Source organism: Humulus lupulus, chromosome 1, assembly GCF_963169125.1.
Source record: "Humulus lupulus chromosome 1, drHumLupu1.1, whole genome shotgun sequence".
Classification (NCBI taxonomy): domain Eukaryota; kingdom Viridiplantae; phylum Streptophyta; class Magnoliopsida; order Rosales; family Cannabaceae; genus Humulus; species Humulus lupulus.
In genome coordinates this window covers 309,301,340-309,324,084 of record NC_084793.1, presented here as the reverse complement: position 1 = coordinate 309,324,084, position 22,745 = coordinate 309,301,340, and the positions used below count along the sequence as shown (strand labels likewise).

The following is a 22,745-nucleotide window of genomic DNA, read 5'->3' as shown; positions in this document are numbered from 1 at the left end:
ATGTTATGTTTCTCATTTAAAAAAAAAATCTTTTGATGTGCTTGAATTCTATATTTCTGTGTTTTGATGGGGGTAACTAGTTCCCTCTGTCTTTTTTGTGTTTCTAAATGTATAACTGGTAGTTTAGCTGGGGTAACTAGTTACCTAAATGTATAATCTAGTAGTTTAGCTGGGGTAACTAGTTATCGCAGTCATCTTTTTGTGTTGCAATGCTTTGTGTAACTGGTTACCCAAATTTACACATTGATGTTTAGCTGATGGTAACTTGTTACCCACACTTTTTATTATTTGTTGTGCAGCTGATTGGAACTGGTTACCCTATGTTTTATTTATTTATTATGATTTGTTGTAAGTGGTAATAGGTTTCTACATAGTGGTCTTATAAGCCTTTATTTTTTTAAATGCAGCATATTGATGTCATGATGTATTATTTGAGGAGAAAGGTTAAGTTGTCCAAAGGTTTGATGAGGAGGGTCTCTACTACTGATAGTTGTTTTCCCCAAAATATTGTTTTCATGTATGAGAATTTTGTGAAATCAGGCAGTGATACATTGAACATTGATGACAGTTGTGTTGCTTTGAAGATTATGAGGGGCAACTCATTATTTTGCAGTAGTCACTGGAATTTTCTTGATCATGTTCTTATGCCTGTTAATGTTAAGGATCTTGCTCATTGGCTTTTGCTACATTTTGACATAAAGAAGAGGTTGCTCATTGTTTATGATTCTATGTCGGGGGCGACGCATGAAAATTTGAGTTTACCTGTAATTGAAGCATTTGCTGTAATGCTTCCTCTTCTATTGGAGAAGATTGATTTTTATGATCGTCGTGACATAAATCTTGATATTAGTCCTTATGATGTTGCTGAGACTGATGCTTTGCAATTGAGTATTGCTAGAGACATTCCTCAACAAGTTGAATGGTGAGGTTTTTTTTTTTAAGTTTGCTTATCCTGTTTGTTTCTGGTTTTGTTTTTATGTTCTTAGTTTTTTATGTGTTTGTAATATTGCAGTGACTGTGGGATTTTTACAACGTATTTTGCCGAGCAATTAATTCTTGGAAAGGAAAACAAGATGCCAAAAGAAATTGATGCTCAGTTGCTTCGCCAAGACATTGCTGTTAGCTTGTATTTTCATGGGAAGAAGAAACAAGAAGATGAATATTTGACTAGCGATGAGTTTACTGAAAAGGTTTTGGATAGGAAGCAGAAGAGGAGGAAGACTGCTGCATAGGTTCTCTTAAGACTACTGCATAGGTTATTTAGGAAGTTTTATGAAAGGATATTAGACTTTTTTTATTTTGTCTATACTCTAAATCAGATCATCTTTTAGAAAAGGATGTTTGACTTTTGGAAATGATTACCAATAGTTAGTTTGATACTTGTATATGTTAAATTGGTACTATTTGTAAGACCTTGGTTACTTAAGGATATTATATATATCTTTAGATCTTTTCTGTGTTATTTATTTGAATATGTATCAAAGTTATTATAATACTCAATATCACTGTATGAATATGAAAGTCAATCATTTAATGAATGAAGCGACTAGTTACTTTTTTGGTGTTTGTTGATTTTCATTTTTTTTGTGTGGCAAATGTTAGATCAAAGTACCTACTTTATTGTTTTTTTTTTTTTTTGTATTTCATGTTTAATAGTTATATATAATAATATTCAACTTTTTAAAAGTAACTATGATATACAAAGCAATTGAGATATAATAATCAGGTACCCAGCTGGGTCATCATGTTATATACTAATTGGTAACTGGTTACCTCACCCAGAATATTATGTTTTATTTAAAAAAAACATGTTTTCATGGTGTTGGTTGCATAAATATTTGACATATATCAACAAAAAACCAACAATTTATTATAAAGGGAATCTTATATGCTTTGGTAATCATTCAATTTATTTGAATATGTAACAAAGTTATTATAATACTCAATATCACTGTATGAATATGAAAGTCAATCATTTAATGAATGAAGCTATGATATGGTTGTTTTTCTGTAATATATCAAGCTATGACTTTTGTTTTTTCTGCTTGTTTGCCTTGTCAATTGGTGGATTCCTGCAAGTCTTCCTGTTATGTCCTGGTTGACCACATTTACCACAGGTGATTATCACTTTTGGTTCTCCTCTTGATCTTATTCTTTTCTTTCTTGGTCTTCCTGCAGGGATTGTTGCCTTTGGAGGTAGCACCACTATGTCTAAGTGTTGTGGTAGATTCCATTCATCTTTATGGGGCAAAGGATGAACATTTTCTTCATACATTGCTTTCAAAGTTTCTGTTTTGTAAAACTTTGCACAGTAATCATATACTCCCAAGTTTCTCTTTGCAATTACAGCTACTGCATGCCCACAAGGCATTTCATCTTCTTGAAACCTATTGCATGTACAAGTTCTATTGTGAATATTTACTGTGAAATTGGTCCCTTTTTCATCACGAACTTGATATTCTATTGGGTTGAAAGGCAAGACCTGAAAATAGTTTTGTGATGAATTAAAATAAAATAATAAACATTTATGTACAATTAACATCGAATGTATGTTGTTCCCACTCTGTTTAGTTTATTGTTTTGTTTTTGCTGTTACCCAGAGTAACTGGTTACCATATATTGACAGAATAAAGAATAGTAAGAATAAGTTTAGTTGCATACCTCATACTTCATTTTTGAAACAATGTCATGTCTCAATTCATTTTCTGTTGCTGTAGACACTTTTGTGAATGTTCCATTTGCATTATTTGAATTGTTCCAAACCCACTTTTGAACCAAACTTCTAAGACATTCAACCAATATATCAATTGGGAGATTTCTTGCAGCTTTTAGTGCAGCGTTGAGCGATTCTGCGATGTTGGATGTCATCATGGTGTATCTTTTTGTTGGTGAGTATGATCTTGCCCAAGTTTCATATTTGGCTTTCTCTAAATAGGGTCTAATGCGCCTGTCAAGTCTATCAAGGCTTCTCATGTAGTGTTCACATTCTGTTTTTGTATATGCTTTTGCTGCTGCAATGAAATTCATTTGTAGCTGTTCTCCATGGTTTCCATACTTGCTTTTCAAATTATTGAGCAAGTGATACATGCAAGCTCCATGGAAGGCATTTGGGTACACTATATGTACTGCATTCTCTATGCTCTTGTGTCTGTCAGAAACAATAGCCAATCCTGTGAAGTAACCAGTTAGTTTTATAAGATACTAAATGAAATAGCATGTATTTGTGTATTGGTTTTGGGTAACCATTTCCTTTTTATATGTAAACCATATGATAAAATTGAAGCTACCATACCTTCAATTTTGGAGAAGAACCAAAGCCAAGAGTTATCATTTTCTGAGTCTGCTATTCCAAAAGCCAAGACAAAAATGTTGTTGTTTGGATCTAATGTTGATGCTGAAAATAGTGTGCCGCCATGTGCATTTTTTAAGAAAGTTCCATCAACAACAATGATAGGCCTCAAGTATCTCCAACCTTTGATTGAGTTGGAGAAAGCTATGTACAAGTATTTGAATCTATCTTCATTGTCTGTGAGCAGATGTGTTACTGTTCCTGGATTTGCTTGCTTCAACATATGAAGATACATTGGCAACTTTTGATATGAATCATCAGGGTTCCCTCTTACTAGAAGCAAAGCTTTTTCTCTTGATCTCCATGCTTTTGTGTATCCCATGGTTACTCCAAAGTCATCATTCATGTCATTCATGATGTCATTTGGAGTATAATTTCCTTTGACTGACTTGTACTTATTCTTTATTAATTCCCCAATTATGATGCTTTTTGCTTGCCTATGATCCTCCATAACAATTTCAATAGAGCAAGTATGATTTGGAATGCATTTTTGTACCTTGAATAAATCTTGATTTCTGTATTTAGAAGCTCTCACAAACCAGCTGCATGTGTCATCTGCGCAGGTAACCAGGTACTCTCTTGGTTCTGATCTTTTTGTTTTGAACTGAAAGTTATGTAGCATTGCATGGTAGCCAAAAGCTGATTTGATTGTGTTCTTGTCCTTGTAAATCTGTCCTTGCTCTATTTTGTTCACTCTGTAATCAGATATTACTATTTCAATTTCCTCCAATCTCTTTTTTCTTTTTGAATTGTCTTCAATTATAAAATCAGCTACTTCTTCAGCAAGGTGAGGTATGTATGCCACATTGATTCCCTCATTTGTTGTGCTTGACATTCCTTCTTCAAGTAACATATGTTCATTGATGGAAGCTTTGTTTGCTTGCATTAATAATGTTCCCACCTCCATTTCTTGTGCTGTAGCTTTCTGATTTGATAGCTGAAGAAGATTATTTTCATCCATTGATTCTTGAACTATATTCACACACAATGGTAAGTCTGTTATTTTTTCTGCAATTTTTTTCTTTATTTCCAAGTAGAACAACACTGAATTATCTGATTCAATCTTCATTGGTGGTGTTCCTTTGGCTACTTGATAATAAACTTCAATGCTTGCTCTTGTTTCCTTTATCTCCTGTTTTACCAAATTCACCAAGTTGTCAAGAGAACAATTTGGTGGAATCAATATTCCAGTCATTGTGTACCCTTCGTACTCATTTTTTTCATTCCACTTGCCTCCAAATTGAACCAAAGAAGTAGTATTTTCCATACCTGTAATATTTTGTAAATTTTTAAGTAGTTATTTGGGTGTATCTGGTGAAGGTAACTGGTTACTGTAGTCTGCAATTACATACTTCAGTGGAAAACTTAATTGGAAAATATGACAGTTTTCAAGGTAATTGGTTACTTTGTTGTTACTGAAAGTTTTGACAATTAGAATTCAGACCAATAGGCTAATATGAAATGTTTTTTTATCGCAAAGACAAAATTGAATCTAAAATAATCATAGTTCTTGTTTTTTTGTATATTTTTGCTCAATCAATATAACTATATTAGTAGGTTTAATTATTTTTTTCAAATTTCATGTTAATTATTATGTTTTTTTTTTTAAAATGGACATAATGAACTTCATGATTACCATTATAATCTGTAAAATAAGTATGAGAAAGATATGAAATCAATGGTTCTATATTATGTAGAAGAATTATGAATTTAATAGATATTAAGTTGAATAAAATTACAGTAATATTATGTAACGTCCCTAAGGTAGGGTACGTCTGCCACATACTCGTAATTCTAGGGTTTACGAGTATGTAAGGCACTTGACCAAAAGAATTAAATAAAATGATACGAAGAAATACAGAAAAATTTAAAACTTTTATATAAACTTATTAGAAGAAATTATTACACGTATGAATACTTTAAATTTAAGGCAGCCATATGAAAACTCTAAACCATTATTGCATTGCTACTGAGTCCGTGCTCCACAAGTTGCTCAACAGCTAAAGCCACACCTGGAAAAATGTTGGAAAATAACATAATGAGCTAACGCTCAGTAAGCAAATCTCATGCATACACATACACATGAATGTCGTGAGTTTGTAGTGCATATATACTAATATGCTGACTTATATACTTATGCATTTCATTTATTGCTCATGCACTTTCAAACTTTACTTTTATGCTCTTTCTTTTAGTTTCACATTTTTATGGGCCCAATATCACTTGTGCACACTGTTTGATTCAGCCAATGCCTGCAGGGCTTGTTACACATATCATATAGAATCCCATGGGTTCTCCTCCGGCTAGCCATCATCTCAGCTAGGCTCATCATAACACTCATTTCATCGTTGCCATAGCTGCCATACTTATTACACATATGGAGGAGAAAGACGGAAACATGGCAAACATATCTGAATGGTCAACTCTGACCTAGCCCACACTAGTGGGCAGCCACTATAAGTCTTATAGACTTCCGTCTTCTTTACTGAACTTACTTGATTGCTTCATCAAAACAGTGGCACCCTTTTTAAACATCTTATTATCACTTTGCTTAAGCCTTGTGTCATTAAAATGTTTAACTTTACATAAGACTTTTCAAGACATTTCATAACTTTTCTCATATTCATATGCATGGTCTTATATCACATAATAATGTATCACATAACTGTACATGCCATGCATACATGCTGATGCTGAAATGCCAATGTTCGTGTTCATGACTCATGTTGATGGTATTCAATCAAGGCATTGTATCACATCTCATATAACTCAAAACATCTTTAGTCATAATACATGAAGCTTTGGGTTGGTGGCGTTGTTATACCTTAACGTAGAGCTATGGCTCAGGTCTAAGGTTTCCAGCCTAAAAACTTAAACGCTTCATATATCATAACATATAACAAATCATGAACATAGAGTAATCCACATATCCATCAACATAAGAACACATACTTGCACATAATTCATATCATTCTTAACCAAGTAAGACATCTTTCACATATCACAGAATTCATCAATTACATATCACACAACACCCTTATGGTGTTCATAAAACCATTTTTCACATACTTATCATATGCATCATCATCATACCATACTTAACTCATCAGATGTACACAATCAATGTAGTCATGCATCTTACACTTAAGCACAAAATGTGAGATTTACTTACCTTAGGTCCTTAGCTTATTTTAAAATTCCTCACCAAGAGTCAATCAATCAAATCCATACAAATCCTATTCAAGGCACATCATTTATTAAATTCTATCAAAATCATAAATATACACTATTGATAGTGTATATTAATAATACCAGAAACTATATAAATGATAATAATAAATTATTATCAACGTAATGCAAATAACTCTTCATATAAAACCATGCTTTAAACCTTGTTCATAAGATAATGTACCCTTATGATAATAATAATAATAATCCCAACAAAATAATAATTATCGTCTATAATTAAACTTATTTCGATATTAATAACAAAATACTTAAATAGCAATACGTATATGGATGTATATATTCAAATAGTCATTTTATAAAAGAAATCATATTTTTAACATAAAGTTGTAATAATCAATATAATGATAATAATATAAATATAAATATTTATATTATTATTAATTAGTCATAATATCAATTCCAGTGATATAATAAATATACTTTCTCCAAACTTCACTGGTCTTACAAATATCAATAACTGTAAGAAACTAATATTTGATATTATTTTAATATTCAAATATTAATATACAATAATAATGGTTAGATAATAGGTTTACTATAAATCATACTTTTCATATATATATATATATATGAATCTGTATTCTTGATTTACTTAACAAAATAATAACAATAATAATTAAAATTACTTAATCATAATAATTTCCATATTAATATAAAATCAATTAAATATGTATTTTTATACTTTATTTAATATCTAATATTTTCTAGAAAATTAGACAGCACAACGGCTATAAAGTGGACAATTCCAAAATCAAAACCTGTATCAAAAATATATATAACCACAGACAGCCAGTAAATTACAGAAAATATTCCATATATCAATAATATATAATTATATACTATAAATACACATAATAACAATTACTCTAATCAATCACAATTAAATCACAATATATAGGTTAAAGAAATTATACCAAAATGATCGGGTTCCACAATAAGTCAAACGATGATTTTCAGAGACTCAAAACGTACTTCGGAACCTCGAACACTAAGTTTCGACCGTCGATCTACAGTGGATCGCGGTGGCTCGTGGTGGGCCCACCACCCAACTATGGTAGATGTAGGAACAAGGTATTGGGTTTTGAAGCCCACAACACGAGGAGCACGATGGTGGTGACGGATCGGCAAACGGATGCCCGAGGTGGCCGAATCGCAACTTTGAAGTCGCGGGGTGGCCGAACTTAAATCGAGTGGTTGAGGCGTTTAATCGGCGAGTGAGCTCTAGATTCCCGCGTAGGTCGATAGTTCGGAGGCCTCTGAATCCAACGGTCCGGCGCGTGGCTAAAAATGGTGGCCGGAAAGTACTCCTGCGTCGTCGGCAACAGTAATACGCAGAGGAGAGAGAGAGAGAGAGAGAGAGAGGGGTTTTTTTGAGGAGAGAGAGAGAGAGACTCGGGTAAAAAAAGAAAGGCTGAAGCCTTTTCTTTTCTTTTCTTTTTTTTTTAAAATTATTTTTAAAATTACACTTGGACCCAAAATATTAAAATTCTTTTCAAATAAGCCCTTTAGCAAAACTTTCTTAATTTTATAAAAATCCCCAATTAAAATTATATGACATTTGGGTCCAATACTTGACTACTCAAGTTTCTCTCTCTTTAATCTCATTAAAAACATAAAATCATATTTTAAACACTATTTTTCCATTACTATTTCTTAAATTTGTAAACTTGTACCTTTTATGTATTAAAACTCTGATTTATTATAAATAAATGTATTATGAAAATGTTGGATATTACATATTATTTGACAGAGAAAGATTTTTAAACCTGGTTTTCTTGGATGCTTTGGATGATGAACAAGATCGTCGCCGGAGATGGAGGACGTCGCCGGTGATGGAGAAGGACGTCGCCGGAGATGGCTGGAGGTGGCTGGAGGTTCGGGTTTGTGGTTGCCAGAGATTGGTGTTCTTGCTGAATTTTTTTTTTTTTGGCTGGGTATGTTTTTGATCGACTGAAAATTTCACCATTGTAGGATGTGCATCTTTAATTACAATACTACCCTCCTTAGTGGCTTATTTGTTTTATTTTTCAATGTGGGATAACTTTTCCCATATTCTAATTTTCTGTAGTTAAGTTTTTCCATATAAAGTAAGTAAAATTTAATTACCATATTTTTGCACATTAATGGCTAAAAAGCCATATTTATGAAAAATCCCCTTATTATTATTCCTTCAATCTCAGGTCTCTTAATAATGTTCTAACACTTATCTTCATCAAATGAGAAATGAGATTTTGTAATTTTAGTAAGCCATTGCATTGTTGTTTAGCTCTTTTGCTTCTTGTATCTGCTTATCTATTTCCAATGCGAGATGTAAATATTGTGTTGGATGTGATTCAAAAAAATAATATGTGATATATTTGATACAATTTTTAGCATTATGCTCCAATGAATAATTGTAAAATCTGATGAAAAAATAATCTTTCATTAATGTTCATTTAATATTTTATTGAAAATATACAAAAAATAATAATTTTCTTTATATTTTAGCGAATATATCATTTTGGTCCCGTGAGTTTATACAAAATACTAAATATGTCTCTCAGTCTTCATAAATATCGAAATGGTACTCTCTATTTTGTTGTTTCTACCAAAATGGTACCCAAAATCTATTTTTGGTCAAAATTATTGTTTTCAAAGACCATATAACCTACTTATATATTTTGTCTCTAATTAAAATTATTTTGAATTCTTTTAATAAATTAATAATACTTAAACTTTATTTTTAAAAACATATAAACTTAAAGAAATAATAACAAAATGAGAATAAAAATAATTAAGTTGTATTTCTAATTATTTTAATAAATTAATAAACATATAAACATACATATATTTAAGTTTTATTTATTTAGGTATGTATGTACTGAAATAAATAATAACGTTTTAAGTTTATTTAAGTTAAAATCAAATGTTAAATAATAATAGATTAATTTTCATTATTTATTTATTTTATTCTTATTTTTTATTTATTGTTATTTCTTTAAGTTTATATATTTTAAAAAATATATTTTTAATTATCAATAAAATATATAAGTAGGGGTAAAATGCTATTTGAAAAAATAATTTTGATCAAAAATAGAAGATGATACTATTTTAGTATTTATGAAGACTAGAAGGTATATCTGGTATTTTGTATAAACTCAGTGCGAAGCAAAATGGTATATTCAAGTAGAAAAAAAAATATTTATATTATAATTATTCAAATAGTAAAAATAAGCAAAAAAATTCAATTATCTTATGCTATTAAATATAAGCAAAATAAGAAGCTTTCCCAACCATGAAACAAATTATCAAAGGGGCAAATAAAATTGTTGTTGTTAGAGCTTGAATATTAAGCCTGAGAAGAGTTGGTCATGGGGTTCAACAAATAATTCAAAGTATCCTTATATGACTATTTTAGTACACTAATGTTGTTAAGATCTTTTGGTTGTTTCTATTGATGTTTTTTTGGGTGTTTATTTATTTATTTTATTACTATTATTAGTACTAGTAGTATAAAAAAACAGGAGATATTTGATTTTTGGGCTAAAACAAACAAGTACAAATTATACCGAATGCTCAGTTTTAGAGATTTTATTTTATTTTTAGTTAATTTTATACCTAATATTTATATGATAGTACCAATTATATCCTTTCAGACATACGTGAATTATATGTTTTTAAGCAGAAGTATTATGAGAAATATCATTATAATAATGAGTCAAATTTAACTAAATTTATTTAATGATTAATTTTAGTTAACTAATTCTAAAAATAGATACTAATCAACTTATACCTAAAACTAAAAACAATGATAGAGATAGTGAAGATGGACTATAAATGCAAACGAGGATTTTGAGAAAATGGAAAGTTTGTGCTTGACTTGGGTGGAGGCAACATCGAATGTTAGATAAAGTTTGACTTTGTCGTTTCAAAGAACAAATGTCGTTTATAGTGTTTTGGTGCTATGGTTCTTTGTGTTATGGAGTATGGTTCAAGAAAGCAAAATAAAGCATTTATTTTATAGGGTTATAATTTCTCGTATAAATAAGCCATGACGTATTTGATAAAGCATATTTATTCACTGAATAGCATAAAATAAAATATCTCTACATTTTTTTATTATTTTTTTAGGTTCTACAAATAGATATTATAATGTGTTGAAGATCTTCTATTTCATATCACAATATAAAAACAATATTATGGTTGGACGAAACAACTTTTGTGTTATTTTCATATATTTATAAAAAATTATTCTCTTCGTGTTTTAATATTAATAATGAAATATACTTATTTGGTACTATGTGTTTTTGCAAAGTATTATTTTGGTACCCTTTGTTTTCAATAATGCTCATATGATACCCTGTATTTTAAAATCGTACATATTTGGTACCCTAAACTCAAATTTGATAGATAAAATTTTGTTAATATGATCAAACAATCATCAGTTATATGTAATTATGTAATTAAATTTAAATTTATAACTTACATAATTGACAGCAGTTTGATTATATTGACAAAATTTTATCTATCAAATCTGAGTTTAGGGTACCAAATATGTACGATTTTAAAATACAAAGTACCATATGAGCATTATTGAAAATAGAGGGTACCAAAATGATACTTTGCAAAAACATAGGGTACCAAATGAGTATATTCCCTATTAATAATTATATATATAGGACAATTTTTTTATAGGGGCTTCACTTTAAGCTCTATCGGTGGGGCTCTCAGTGTTTCTCAACCCGTGAACAGCTTTCGGCGTTATTTTTTTTTTATGACCATGTATATTGTAGCTATTTAGAGCATCCTGCAAATTTTCAGAAAATTTTGAATAGTTTACAGTACCGAAAACTAGGTTCAAACATTTTGCTTTCCATGCACATAAAAAAAATTAGTCACGCGTGCAACAATATGTTTAAACCAAGTTTTCGGTACCGTAAACTATTCGGAATTTTCTGAAAATCGCTTTTTTATTTTATATAAAAAATAAAGAAGTTTATTCTTCAATTATTGACGTGTAATTTGAATAATATCATTAATGTTTAGTATTTTAAATATGGCAGTTTGTGATCTAAAAAGTGATTGTATTATTATAAAAAAACCGTAAACAGTGTTTTTAAAAAAAAAAAATTAATATGTTTATGTCATTATTTTATGTATTGTATTTTTTATTTACTTAAAATTTATATGACAATCATAAAAATTTATTAAAAATAATTAATAAATTTTCTAAATAAAACTAAGTAAATGTGCATTGCACGTTGCTTGCTACTAGTAGTCATAAAAAGTTTTAGTCTCAATTTAGGACTAGTTATAAATAGGAATAAACTCCACATTGTAATAAGTTATAATATTTTTTGATTCCGCCTTTAGAAAATATGCATCAACATAATAATAATTATCTTAATATTAAATATATTTATATACTAGATAAAAACAACATGCAATGCACGTTTACTTAGTTTTAAAGTTGTAAACATTGTCTATATTTTTAATAAAAATTGGCTCACTGTTATCATACACATTATTATAGACATTGTCTATAATTTTAAAAATAGAATGAATTACAATTCTATAGTATATATTATATCAATAATCTTTACATATATGACATCTAAACACAACACTGACATATATGTATATATATTTACATGACATATATATAAAATACAATAATATTTAAAAATAAATTAATAATAGAAATAGAATAAGAATAGAAAAAGTCATAGTGTAGACAGTAGTATATATGCATGAACTATATATTTTTAGTTTCTAATATATCTCGCAATGTGTCATTTGGTGAATTTGATGAAGAAAAATAGCTTCAATGACTTGATAAAAAACAAACTATCGCACAAATTTATGAGATAAAAAACTATATGTATGTCTTTATTATTTTTAAATAAATATGATTTAAGTATTTAAATTATCAAAAAATATCTTAAAAATATCCTATTTTAATAAATTAATTAATTTATTTTTTATTAAGGTTATGTTTGTTATAGTTTTTAAATTTGGCGGTGACAACAAAAGATTATATATTATATGTTTAATATAATATTAAATTTAATTAAATTTTATTTAAGTTATAAAATGTATGGTTTTATTATTTTAAATCATTATTATTGTAAAATATCTCAAAAATATCATATTTTAATTTTTTTAATTATTTACTTATTTAAATTTAAGTCAGGTTTAAAATCTACTGTTAAATATAAGAATTTTCTGTTAAAATTAATTGAAAAAAATAAAAAACCGTTAAAACCAACAATTTCCGTTATCTACACACTTTTTATATTAAAGAGATATGCTATCTTTTACATATTAAAAATTCATGATAAAATTAATTATCAATTTAGACTTATAAAATAACTTTGTATATTTCCAACATTATATAAATATGTACATTGTAACTATATATTGATGTCATTTTCGTTTATCAATGTTTTATATTAAATTTGACATATGTTGACGCCGCTTTTCGTCAACAGATAAAAGAAGAGAGCACGCAAACAATTAAAGACAATGGCTAAAACAAACAAACGAATCAGACACGCGGTTTTTACGTGGTTCAGCAGTTAAATCTGCCTAGTCCACGAGTCTCTGTTATTAAACTCAAGATTATCTCTGAAAATTCTTAAGCATGAATTCTTCAGAGTTTTCTCTCAAGGTTCAGAACTTCGGTCCTTTACAATGGTGCATGCCTTCTCTATTTATAGAGAAGGATGCAGAATACTATCCCACATATTTTGGGTAGTTACTCTTTTGTGAATAAAATAAATGGCTTTAAATGCCTATAATCAGATATTCAAGGAAACGTCCCTGAAGACCAGGAAACGCATAACTGACCAAATAATATCCCACGATTCTTGGGGATTTACATTAATAAATGAGGATCATATCCCATATCTACAACACTTGTAGATATTCAAGGTAGTCATTGCGTATCTCCAAGGCTTCACGTCATTGTGCGAGCCGCTGACACTTCCCGAGCTTACATTTCTTTCGAGATGGCATATCGAGCTCGAGATCCCTGCTCCGAAGTTGCTTCTGAAGATGAGGGGCTCACTGAGCTATCCTTCGAGATCGAGATCATTTCGAGGTCACCATATTCGAGATCTGTACCATACTTTGCAGGCTCCGATTTACAATCGTAGAGCATACCCTTAACCCTCACGAGACCATTTAATGCAAACTCAGCTTTCGAGGTCATATTTGCTACGGCTCGAAATCTGGGTATAACATTTTGCCCCCTCAAAAGTATTTGTTCGAATCCTAAGAGAAGGAGACTTTTGAACTACTCTTTTTGGGAACCATACTGTCACTCTCTTAAAAACGGACACGTGCCAGATGGGTATTGCTCACTTTAGGTACTTGAGTACCTTGGGAACATGCCCACGATCGTTCGTCTGACAGCTTTTCGGCGCTATCTCATCATCGACTCCCCTCCATTCGATCTGATGAGGATTTCAATCAACGTTCCTGATTAATTCAGTTTTCCCACCTATTTATGCAAGACTCCCTCTTCGTCTTCTTCACATTTTCTCATCACAGACCAGAAAAAAGAAACACTCCCTAAACCTCTTACCACAGTTCATGCTCATTGCATGTTTTCCAGGCCGAAGAAACAAAAGAATCCTGGTTTGTACGACTCAGTGAGTTCTTTCCTGCAACCTCTTCTCCACTCGACGATTTCGCTGCACTCCCCATTACTGTGTAAGTACGCCATTTTTGTTGTTCCTTTTATATTGTGCTGGCTGTGTATGTTAGTTTACGTTATTAGCATGATGCGATAGGAGGGTTTGAACCGATAGGTTTTTAGGCTTTCTGGATTTTCACTCTGGAAGTTCGTCTCTGGTTTATATTCAAATTCAATCGTTTGAATGTGGTTTCAACTTTCTGGGTTTTGAAGATTTTAGGCTATGATTCTTGTACACCAAGTTTTCGGGTAAAAACCCTTATTCTTGACAATTACACAAAACCCGAAGAAGCCCTTTCCTGGCTAACCGCCACCTTTCTTTCCCTTGAACTTCGGAATTTTCAAAAAATCATCCACGTTCTTTTTCTTCCCTGTGGAACACGCGCTCGGGTCTTAATATTTAGTTTCTTGCCCTTAGTTATCCGAGCTTATCTTATCGAGTTCGTGATCCTTGCATGCATGGCCCTCACCATTTTTTCTTTCTCGTTAGATGTCACAGAATCTGGAAAGACGGTGGGGGTCATTACGAGCAATCCCTTACGAGCCCAAATCTCCGAGCCCGGAATCGGTCTTTGTCCGGAACCAGCGTCGGATTAAAGAGTACGAGATCGCACGCGAGCAAGAAGACATCCGAGCCCACTATCGCCGCCAGATTAACGAGGTCATCGAAAAGAAGAGAAGGGTCCTTCGGGAAGCCATCTATCCGGAGCCGAACCCCGGACCTAGGCCAGTTCCCCTTGACCCCGCGTTAAAAGTCACGGTAGCATACTATCCGGGGGAACTTCAGTTTTCCTTAATGGCGGAGCCTTCGTCTTCGCAGCCTAGGAGGGAGATGTTTGAAGCCGAGTTCTACCAGAGCTCGGTTACCACCTCCGACCAGATAACTGACATCCTGGCCCTTCATGGCCTTAGCTCGTTGGACACACTGAACTGCCGAGCTCCGACAAGACATGAACGGAGCTGCTTCGCTCCTGGGGGCCGTGATTCCAGTGTGAAGTACGCGGCCTGGAGCCAGGAACACCTAAAGGCAGGAGCTTTGCTGCCCCTGAAGTCCTTTTTCAGAGATTTCACCGATTTCGTTGGGTTGGCTCCATTCCAACTCAACACCAACTCATACAGGGTGTTGTCTGCCCTGAGGTCCTTATTCCACGAGCTGGGGTGGATAGGACCTTCACCCCAAGAGATTTTATACCTCTTTTGTTTGAAGAGTAATCCCTCCCGAGCTCGGGGAGGAGATGGTTTTTACTACCTTTCGAGCTATCCCAAAGAGACAAAAATCTTTGAAGACCTTCCGAACCATCCCCCTGACTTCAAAAGGGCTTTTTTCTGGACAGACGGTCTGTTCCCGTCTCGACATCGTTCGTTTAGGCGAATTCGTAAGTATTCTCGTTACTTTCTATTTTTGAGCTCGAATCTTTAGTCCTTGTATCCATGTTTAGTTGAAGTGTATCTCGCCTTTCAGCTAACTTTCAGCGTCCCACCCCCGACGAGACAATGAAGGAGCACAGAGGGAGCCTGCTCCGACTCCCTTATGGCAGGAGGTCTCTTTCATTTCTGTTACATGAGGACAAGCTTCGAGCTTGTGGCTTGCTGGGACAGGGCCAGTCAACCTCTGACTGGTCTAGTAAAAAATACGAACGCTGGGAGGAAGTGCCTCTGCCCACAGGCATCCTTCCTCCGAGGAGGGAAAGGAAAGCACCTCTCCCAATTCGCTCGAGAAGTCCGCGGTCAGGGAACGAGGCAAATGATGAAGCCTCGGGTTCGGACTCCGATGGAGGTAAAACCCTTCCTACTTCGCGAATGTGGTCTCCCACTTTATTAAAACACAGGCCCAATAGACTAGTCTCGTGCCCACAGGATAGATATCACTTCTATATATGGAGTTGGGTAGATGACTGTGTCCATAGGTTTGATAGTGGGCTCGGGAAATACGACACTATGTATACCACAGACGAGATGTGGAATGGGATAGCTGTGCAGTATGGGACCAATGACTATAGGGACCTTTCGAGGTTATCACCAACTTATAGGGAAGGCCCTCCCCCCGCCTCTTCTGAAGACGGGGGAATTTCATGGTCCCCAAGCTCGATCTCGGGGGAAAGTTCCAGTTAGGTTTTTCCTTTCACCACTCTATATAGTGTTGGAGTAACTTGTATTTCTTTCACTGACTCACTGTGATGACTTGTGCAGGCAACATGGACTCCGACCTCGACGCCCTCATCGACAATGCGGGTGCCAAGAGGAGCAAGCGCCCCAGGGCAAGGGGACTGACAATCAGTCAGCCTGGGAAAAGCTCCAAGAGATCCAGGAAAACGCCTCCTCCTCCCCCGCCGGCTTCGAGCTCTGCTGCTGCGTCGACTGGCCAGACTAACGTCTCCACGACGATACCACCCTCGCAGGCCGTCGTCCCTGTGGTGGCGCCGGCCTCGCAGACTGATATCGCTGCCGTGGTTGAATCCCAACCTCCTGTGGCGGGTCAAATGCCTTCTACCCAGCTCGTCAAAAGACCTTCTGCTTCCCGAGCCCAGAAGCTAACTATTTCCACCCATATGGATTCGTATGTGGTGGATAATGCTGCCGGTCCTCACGGGTCTACGCTGATCTCGGATGTAATGTCCCGGATTGGCCAGAGCTACCGCAATTTTGAGGCTCCTCAGTGGCAGTGTCTAACTGGCACTCGGGACCGCACTGTCCTGTACGAGAAGAGTATCGAGCACACTGCCGCGGTAAGTATCCTATATATTCCCTTTGCTTACATTCATGCTGTCTCGAGGCTAATGATGGTTTCTTCCTTTTTTCAGGCTCTTGCTTTCACTGCCCAGCTTAATTACGAGCTGAACAACGAGGTCCATACGAGCAGGACCCTCGCCCAAGAGGAGAGGGACCTCCACCTTAAAGCGAATGACGACCTGAAGGCAGTGAATACTAAGCTCGAGGCAGTGGTTAAGGAGCGTGAGGAAATGGCCAAGGAGCTCGGAAAGCTGAAAAACGAACTCGAGGAGCAGAAGAAAGACAACATCCAGCTTCGGGAGACCAATAAGAAGCTCGAGGAAGACAAGGCCGTCACCCTCGACCTCATGGAGGATATCAAAACCCGCCTTACTGCTGAGTTCAAAGAAAAGAAGGAAACGGCGGTCGATTCAGCCATGTACCGGATGTGGGCCTATAACGAAGAACTGGACACCAGTTTTTTGGGTCCCCTCGAGGCGTCCTTCCTCGAAAGATGGAATGCCCGGCTCGAGAAGGAAGAGGCTGACCAGCTCGAGAAGGATAAAGCTACTCCGAGGACTGTTTCGGAGGGAGCTCAGGAGGATAGTCATGCTATTCGTCCTGAGGGGTCCGGTGCCACTGATGCTGAGAAGGCCAAGGAGACTCCTCTTCTTTGAATCTGACCTCGGGGAGATCAGTTTTCGGGGCTGCGTCCCATTATTTCTGTAATTATTTCAACTTGTGCCCACGGGGCTGATACAATTCCCTTTATTATTCTTTTATATACTTACATTTCTTGGTTCGAAATATTTTGCATATTTTTATAATTGATGGACCGGTTATGTTTATTTATGCATACAAACATAGTTTGGATTTAGGCTCGAAATTCGATGCATTCATGCATAGTTTATTCGATTTATCCGTTTCCAACCTCGTTATTTATCAAGGTCGGACATTACTGTAACCATGAACTGAAAAGTACTTATATGGCATGTAATATGAATGATTTGGTTAATCTTTTTAGTCACTTTTCCTCATCCTTAGTATCTTAGCTCCGAGGTTATGAGTTCGAAACTATTTTAAGATGTTCCAGCCTCGATCTCGACATATTTTGTGACGGGTTTAGGCTCCCATTCATCATTGATCGATAATTTGGCTGGTTTGTTCCAAACCTGTTATGCTTGCACATCTGGTTAATTCCAAACGTTTTTGGTTTTTGGTAGCTCGGTAATGTCCGAACTATCTAAGCCCGCGTACTTGGTTATTTCCAAATACTTAATGTTTTTTATAATTCGGTTAAGTCCGAATTATCTAAGCTCGCTCGGTTAAGTCCGAACTATCTAAACTCGCGTATTTGGTTATATCCAAATACTTTTTTGTTTTTGATAACTCGGTTAAGTCCGAACTATCTTAGCTCGCGTATTTGGTTGTATCCAAATACTTTTTGTATTGTATTTTATTATTTTTTTTTTTTTAAAGCTAGAGGTATGTATACCAATGTTGCCCCCTTAATATCCTATGAGTGTGACCATAGGTTATTAAATTAAGAGAGATTGCAAAAATAAAAATAAGTTACATGTGAAACAAAGTAGACCCTTTATTTGGAATTCAAAAACAAACTAAGTACAGAAAATCATGGTTACGGGCGACACTTCCTACACTATTGATAATATGGTCTAAGGTGTTCGCCATTCCATGCTCGTGGTATGAGGTTCCCATCTAATCTCGCAAGTTTGTATACGCCAGGGCGGATGACTGATTCTATCTGGTATGGTCCTTCCCAGTTTGGCCCGAGTACTCCTGCTGCTGGATCTCGGGTTGCTAAGAATACTCTTCTCAAAATCAGGTCTCCTACTCCGAACTTTCGACTTCGGACCCTTTTATTGAAATATCTTGTTGTTCGTTGCTGGTAAGCAGCATTTCTCAGCTGAGCCTCCTCCCTTTTTTCTTCGATCAAGTCTAGGGTTTCTTCGAGCTGAGTATGATTGGAACTTTGGTCGTAAATCTGAGTTCGAATTGTCGGAATTTCGACCTCAATGGGCAACATTGCCTCGCAGCCGTATGCTAGAGAAAACGGGGTATGCCCTGTTGATGTCCGAGCTGTAGTTCTATATCCCCAAAGGACTTGGGGTAATTCCTCAGGCCATCGTCCCTTTGCTTCTTCCAACTTTTTCTTCAAGGAACTCTTGAGAGTTTTATTAACGGCTTCGACCTGACCGTTCACCTGAGGGTGAGCCACTGACGAAAAGCTCTTTATTATACCGTTCTTGTTACAAAAGTTGGAAAATAAGTCGCAATCAAACTGGGTTCCGTTGTCAGACACAATCTTTCTTGGCACTCCATATCGGCATACGATGTTCTTTACCACGAAATCCAGGATCTTCTTCGAAGTTATGGTCGCCAATGGTTCAGCCTCCGTCCATTTTGTGAAGTAATCAACCGCGACCACAGCATACTTTACTCCTCCTTTGCCAGTTGGGAGTGAGCCTATGAGGTCGATGCCCCATACCGCAAAAGGCCATGGGGACGTCAACATGGTTAGTTCGGAAGGTGGAGCTCGGGGTATCGTGGCGAATCTCTGGCACTTGTCGCATTTTTTCACGAACTCGAAAGAATCCGTCTTAATGGTTGGCCAGAAATATCCTTGGCGTATAATTTTCTTGGATAGGCTGTGCCCCCCGGTATGATCTCCGCAAAACCCTTCGTGAACTTCTCTAATAATCTTCTTTGCCTCGGGGGGAGTCACGCATCTGAGCAATGGCATGGAATACCCTCTTCTGTATAGCCTTCCATCCAGGATGGTGTAACGAGGAAGTTGATACATTAGTTTCCGAGCCTGACTTCGATCTTTGGGAAGAATTCCATTTTCGAGGTATTCAACGATCGGGCTCATCCAGGTCGGTTCTGTCTCGATCATGCACACATCTTCCTTGTCTGACTCAGTAATGCTGGGTGCTGACAGATGTTCTATGGGTACGACATTCAGCTCCTCATTTTCAGTGGAAGTGGCGAGCCGAGCTAAGGCATCTACATTTGAGTTTTGTTCTCGGGGAACTTGTTCGATTGCATAAAACTCAAAAAACTCCAATGCGTACTTTGCCTTCTCCAGATAAGCTGCCATTTTTGTGCCACGAGCCTGATATTCTCCCAAGATTTGATTAACTACGAGCTGGGAGTCGCTGTAGCAATGTATAGCTCTGGCCTTGAGTTCCTTTGCTATTCGTAGTCCCGCCAGTAAAGCCTCGTACTCAGCTTCATTATTAGATGCTTTAAAGCCGAATCTTAATGCAGAGTGAAATTTGCTCCCTGCAGGGGTGATCAGAATAACTCCTGCCCCCGCTCCATTTTCATTTGACGACCCGTCGACGTAAAGTTTCCATAGCTCGTGGGCCGTGGTTGTTACTTCGTCGTCGGCTGTACCGGTGCATTCTACTATAAAATCTGCCAACGCTTGTGCCTTAATGGTTGTTCTCGGATGGTAGGTGATCTCGAATTGTCCGAGCTCAACAGCCCACTTAAGGAGTCGACCAGATGCCTCTGGTTTGGACAAGACTTGCCTTAATGGTTGATCTGTCAGTACATGGATAGGATGTGCCTGAAAGTAAGGGCGGAGCTTTCGAGATGAGTGGATCAGACTGAGGGCGAGTTTCTCCATCAGTGGATACCTTGACTCTGCCCCCAGTAATCTTTTACTGATGTAGTAGACGGGTTTCTGTATTCTCTCTTCCTCTCGGACGAGCACCGCGCTTATCGCGTGTTCAGTTGTTGAGAGATATAAGAACAATACTTCTCCCGTCTCAGGTTTCGATAGGATAGGTGGTTCGGCTAAGTGCCTTTTTAGCTCTTGAAAGGCTAGCTCGCATTCGTCTGTCCATTCGAACTTTTTACTTCCTTTCAATAAGTTGAAGAACGGGAGACCGCGGTCCGTTGACTTCGAAATGAACCTGCCCAGAGCTGCCATCCTGCCAGTCAAGCTTTGAACATCTTTATGCTTCCGAGGTGACGGCATATCAATCAGGGCCTTTATTTTATCGGGATTAGCCTCGATTCCACGAGAGTTGACAATGAAACCCAGAAATTTCCCTGAAGACACCCCAAAAGTGCACTTCTGAGGATTCAACTTCATGTTGTACTTTCTGAGCACGCCAAAGCACTCTTCGAGGTCATCAACATGGTTCTTGTTAAGTTGAGACTTTACGAGCATGTCGTCAACATAAACTTCCATGTTGTTCCCTATTTGCTCTGAGAACATCATGTTTACGAGCCGCTGGTACGTTGCTCCGGCATTCTTGAGTCCGAATGGCATGACATTGTAGCAGTAGAGCCCTTTATCCGTAATGAAGCTTGTATGCTCTTGGTCGGGGGCATGCATGGGAATCTGGTTATATCCAGAATAGGCATCCATGAATGACATCAGACCATGCCCCGCCGTGGCATCCACGAGCTGATCAATTCTCGGTAGGGGAAAACAGTCTTTCGGGCAGGCCTTGTTGAGGTCTGAGTAGTCAATGCACGTCCTCCATGTCCCATTGGGTTTCGGGACCAACACTGGATTGGCCACCCAATCAGGGTAAAAAGCGTCCCTTATAAAATTATTTGCTTTCAGCCTGTCCACCTCCTCCTTTAGTGCTTTCTTTCTGTCTTCATCCAGCTGCCTTCGCTTTTGCTGCTTCGGAGGAAAGCTTTTGTCTATATTCAATGCGTGGCTCGCTATATTAGGGCTTATTCCCACCATGTCAGAGTGGGACCACGCGAAGACATCCTGGTTTTTCTTCAGAAAGAAAATTAATTGCTATTTTGATTCGTCTAGGAGGTGTTTCCCGACCTTCACCTTTTTCGAGGGACTAGATTCATCGAGCTGAACCTCTTCGAGCTCCTCCAAAGGTTGGAGATCAATCTTCTCTTCAATCCTTGGATCGATCTCCTCGTCAATTTTTAGAACTGTCCCGTCTTTATACTGTATGACAACAAGTGCTTGCGCGCTTGTTTGTTTCTTTCCCCTTAAGGAAATGCTGTAGCACTCCCTTCTTGCCACTTGATCTCCTTTCAATGTTCCGACCCCGCTTGGAGTTGGGAACTTAAGGGCTAGATGCCTTACAGATGAAACTGCCCCCAGCCCGACCAGGGCGGGTCTCCCGAGCAATACATTGTAGGCAGATGGTAACTCTACTACCACGAACTCCATCATCTTGGTCACCGAGACTGGATAGTCTCCCAAGGTCACAGGGAGTTCAATGGACCCCATACAAGCGGTTCCTTCTCCAGAAAAGCCGTACAAAGTGGTTGCACAAGCCCTCAGGTCGCGAAGGGAGAGCCCCATTTTCTCTAGGGTTGCTTTATAAAGAATGTTAACTGAGCTCCCATTGTCTATGAGAACTCGGCGCACTCTTTTGTTGGCAAGCTGTAGGGTGATGACGAGTGGATCATGATGAGGGAACTGGACGTGAGAGGCATCCTCCTCGGTGAAGGTTATAGGCTGAGTCTCAACCCTTTGGCTTTTTGGTGCCCTTGGTCCGGGTTCATATGGAGACCCGTCCCCTGTTTTCAGCTCATTCACATATCGTTTTTGAGCATTTCTGCCCCCTCCTGCGAGATGAGGACCTCCCGAGATGGTTATTACGTCCTCTCCATCTATCGGTGGAGGCCTATCCTCATCCCGAGATCGGGAGTTATTATTCTGTGTCGCCGGAAGTGCGGCTACTCTCTGGCTGGCAGTAGTCTGTCCAGTATTCTGGTTTTTGACATACTGCCGGAAATAAC

At 36.5% G+C, this 22,745-nt stretch overlaps 1 protein-coding gene across 1 annotated transcript; it reads right to left on the bottom strand.

The window, feature by feature from the left end:
- Window positions 1-2,023: 2,023 nt before the first annotated feature.
- On the bottom strand, window positions 2,024-4,616 carry LOC133781942 (uncharacterized). Its single transcript, XM_062221058.1, has 3 exons — window positions 3,293-4,616; window positions 2,662-3,170; window positions 2,024-2,482 (listed from the first exon to the last, which is right to left on the bottom strand). The coding sequence occupies exons 1-3, from the start codon at window positions 4,614-4,616 to the stop codon at window positions 2,024-2,026; spliced, it is 2,292 nt and encodes a 763-aa protein (XP_062077042.1).
- Between the last annotated feature and the right edge of the window lie 18,129 nt (window positions 4,617-22,745).

Coding starts and splice junctions, on each gene's coding strand:
- LOC133781942 (XM_062221058.1), bottom strand. CDS start 4,616: ATGGAAAATACTACTTCTTTGGTTCAATTTGGAGGCAAGTGGAATGAA. Junction 3,171..3,292: donor GTTCTTCTCCAAAATTGAAG/GTATGGTAGCTT, acceptor GTTACTTCACAG/GATTGGCTATTGTTTCTGAC. Junction 2,483..2,661: donor TTTCAAAAATGAAGTATGAG/GTATGCAACTAA, acceptor AACTATTTTCAG/GTCTTGCCTTTCAACCCAAT.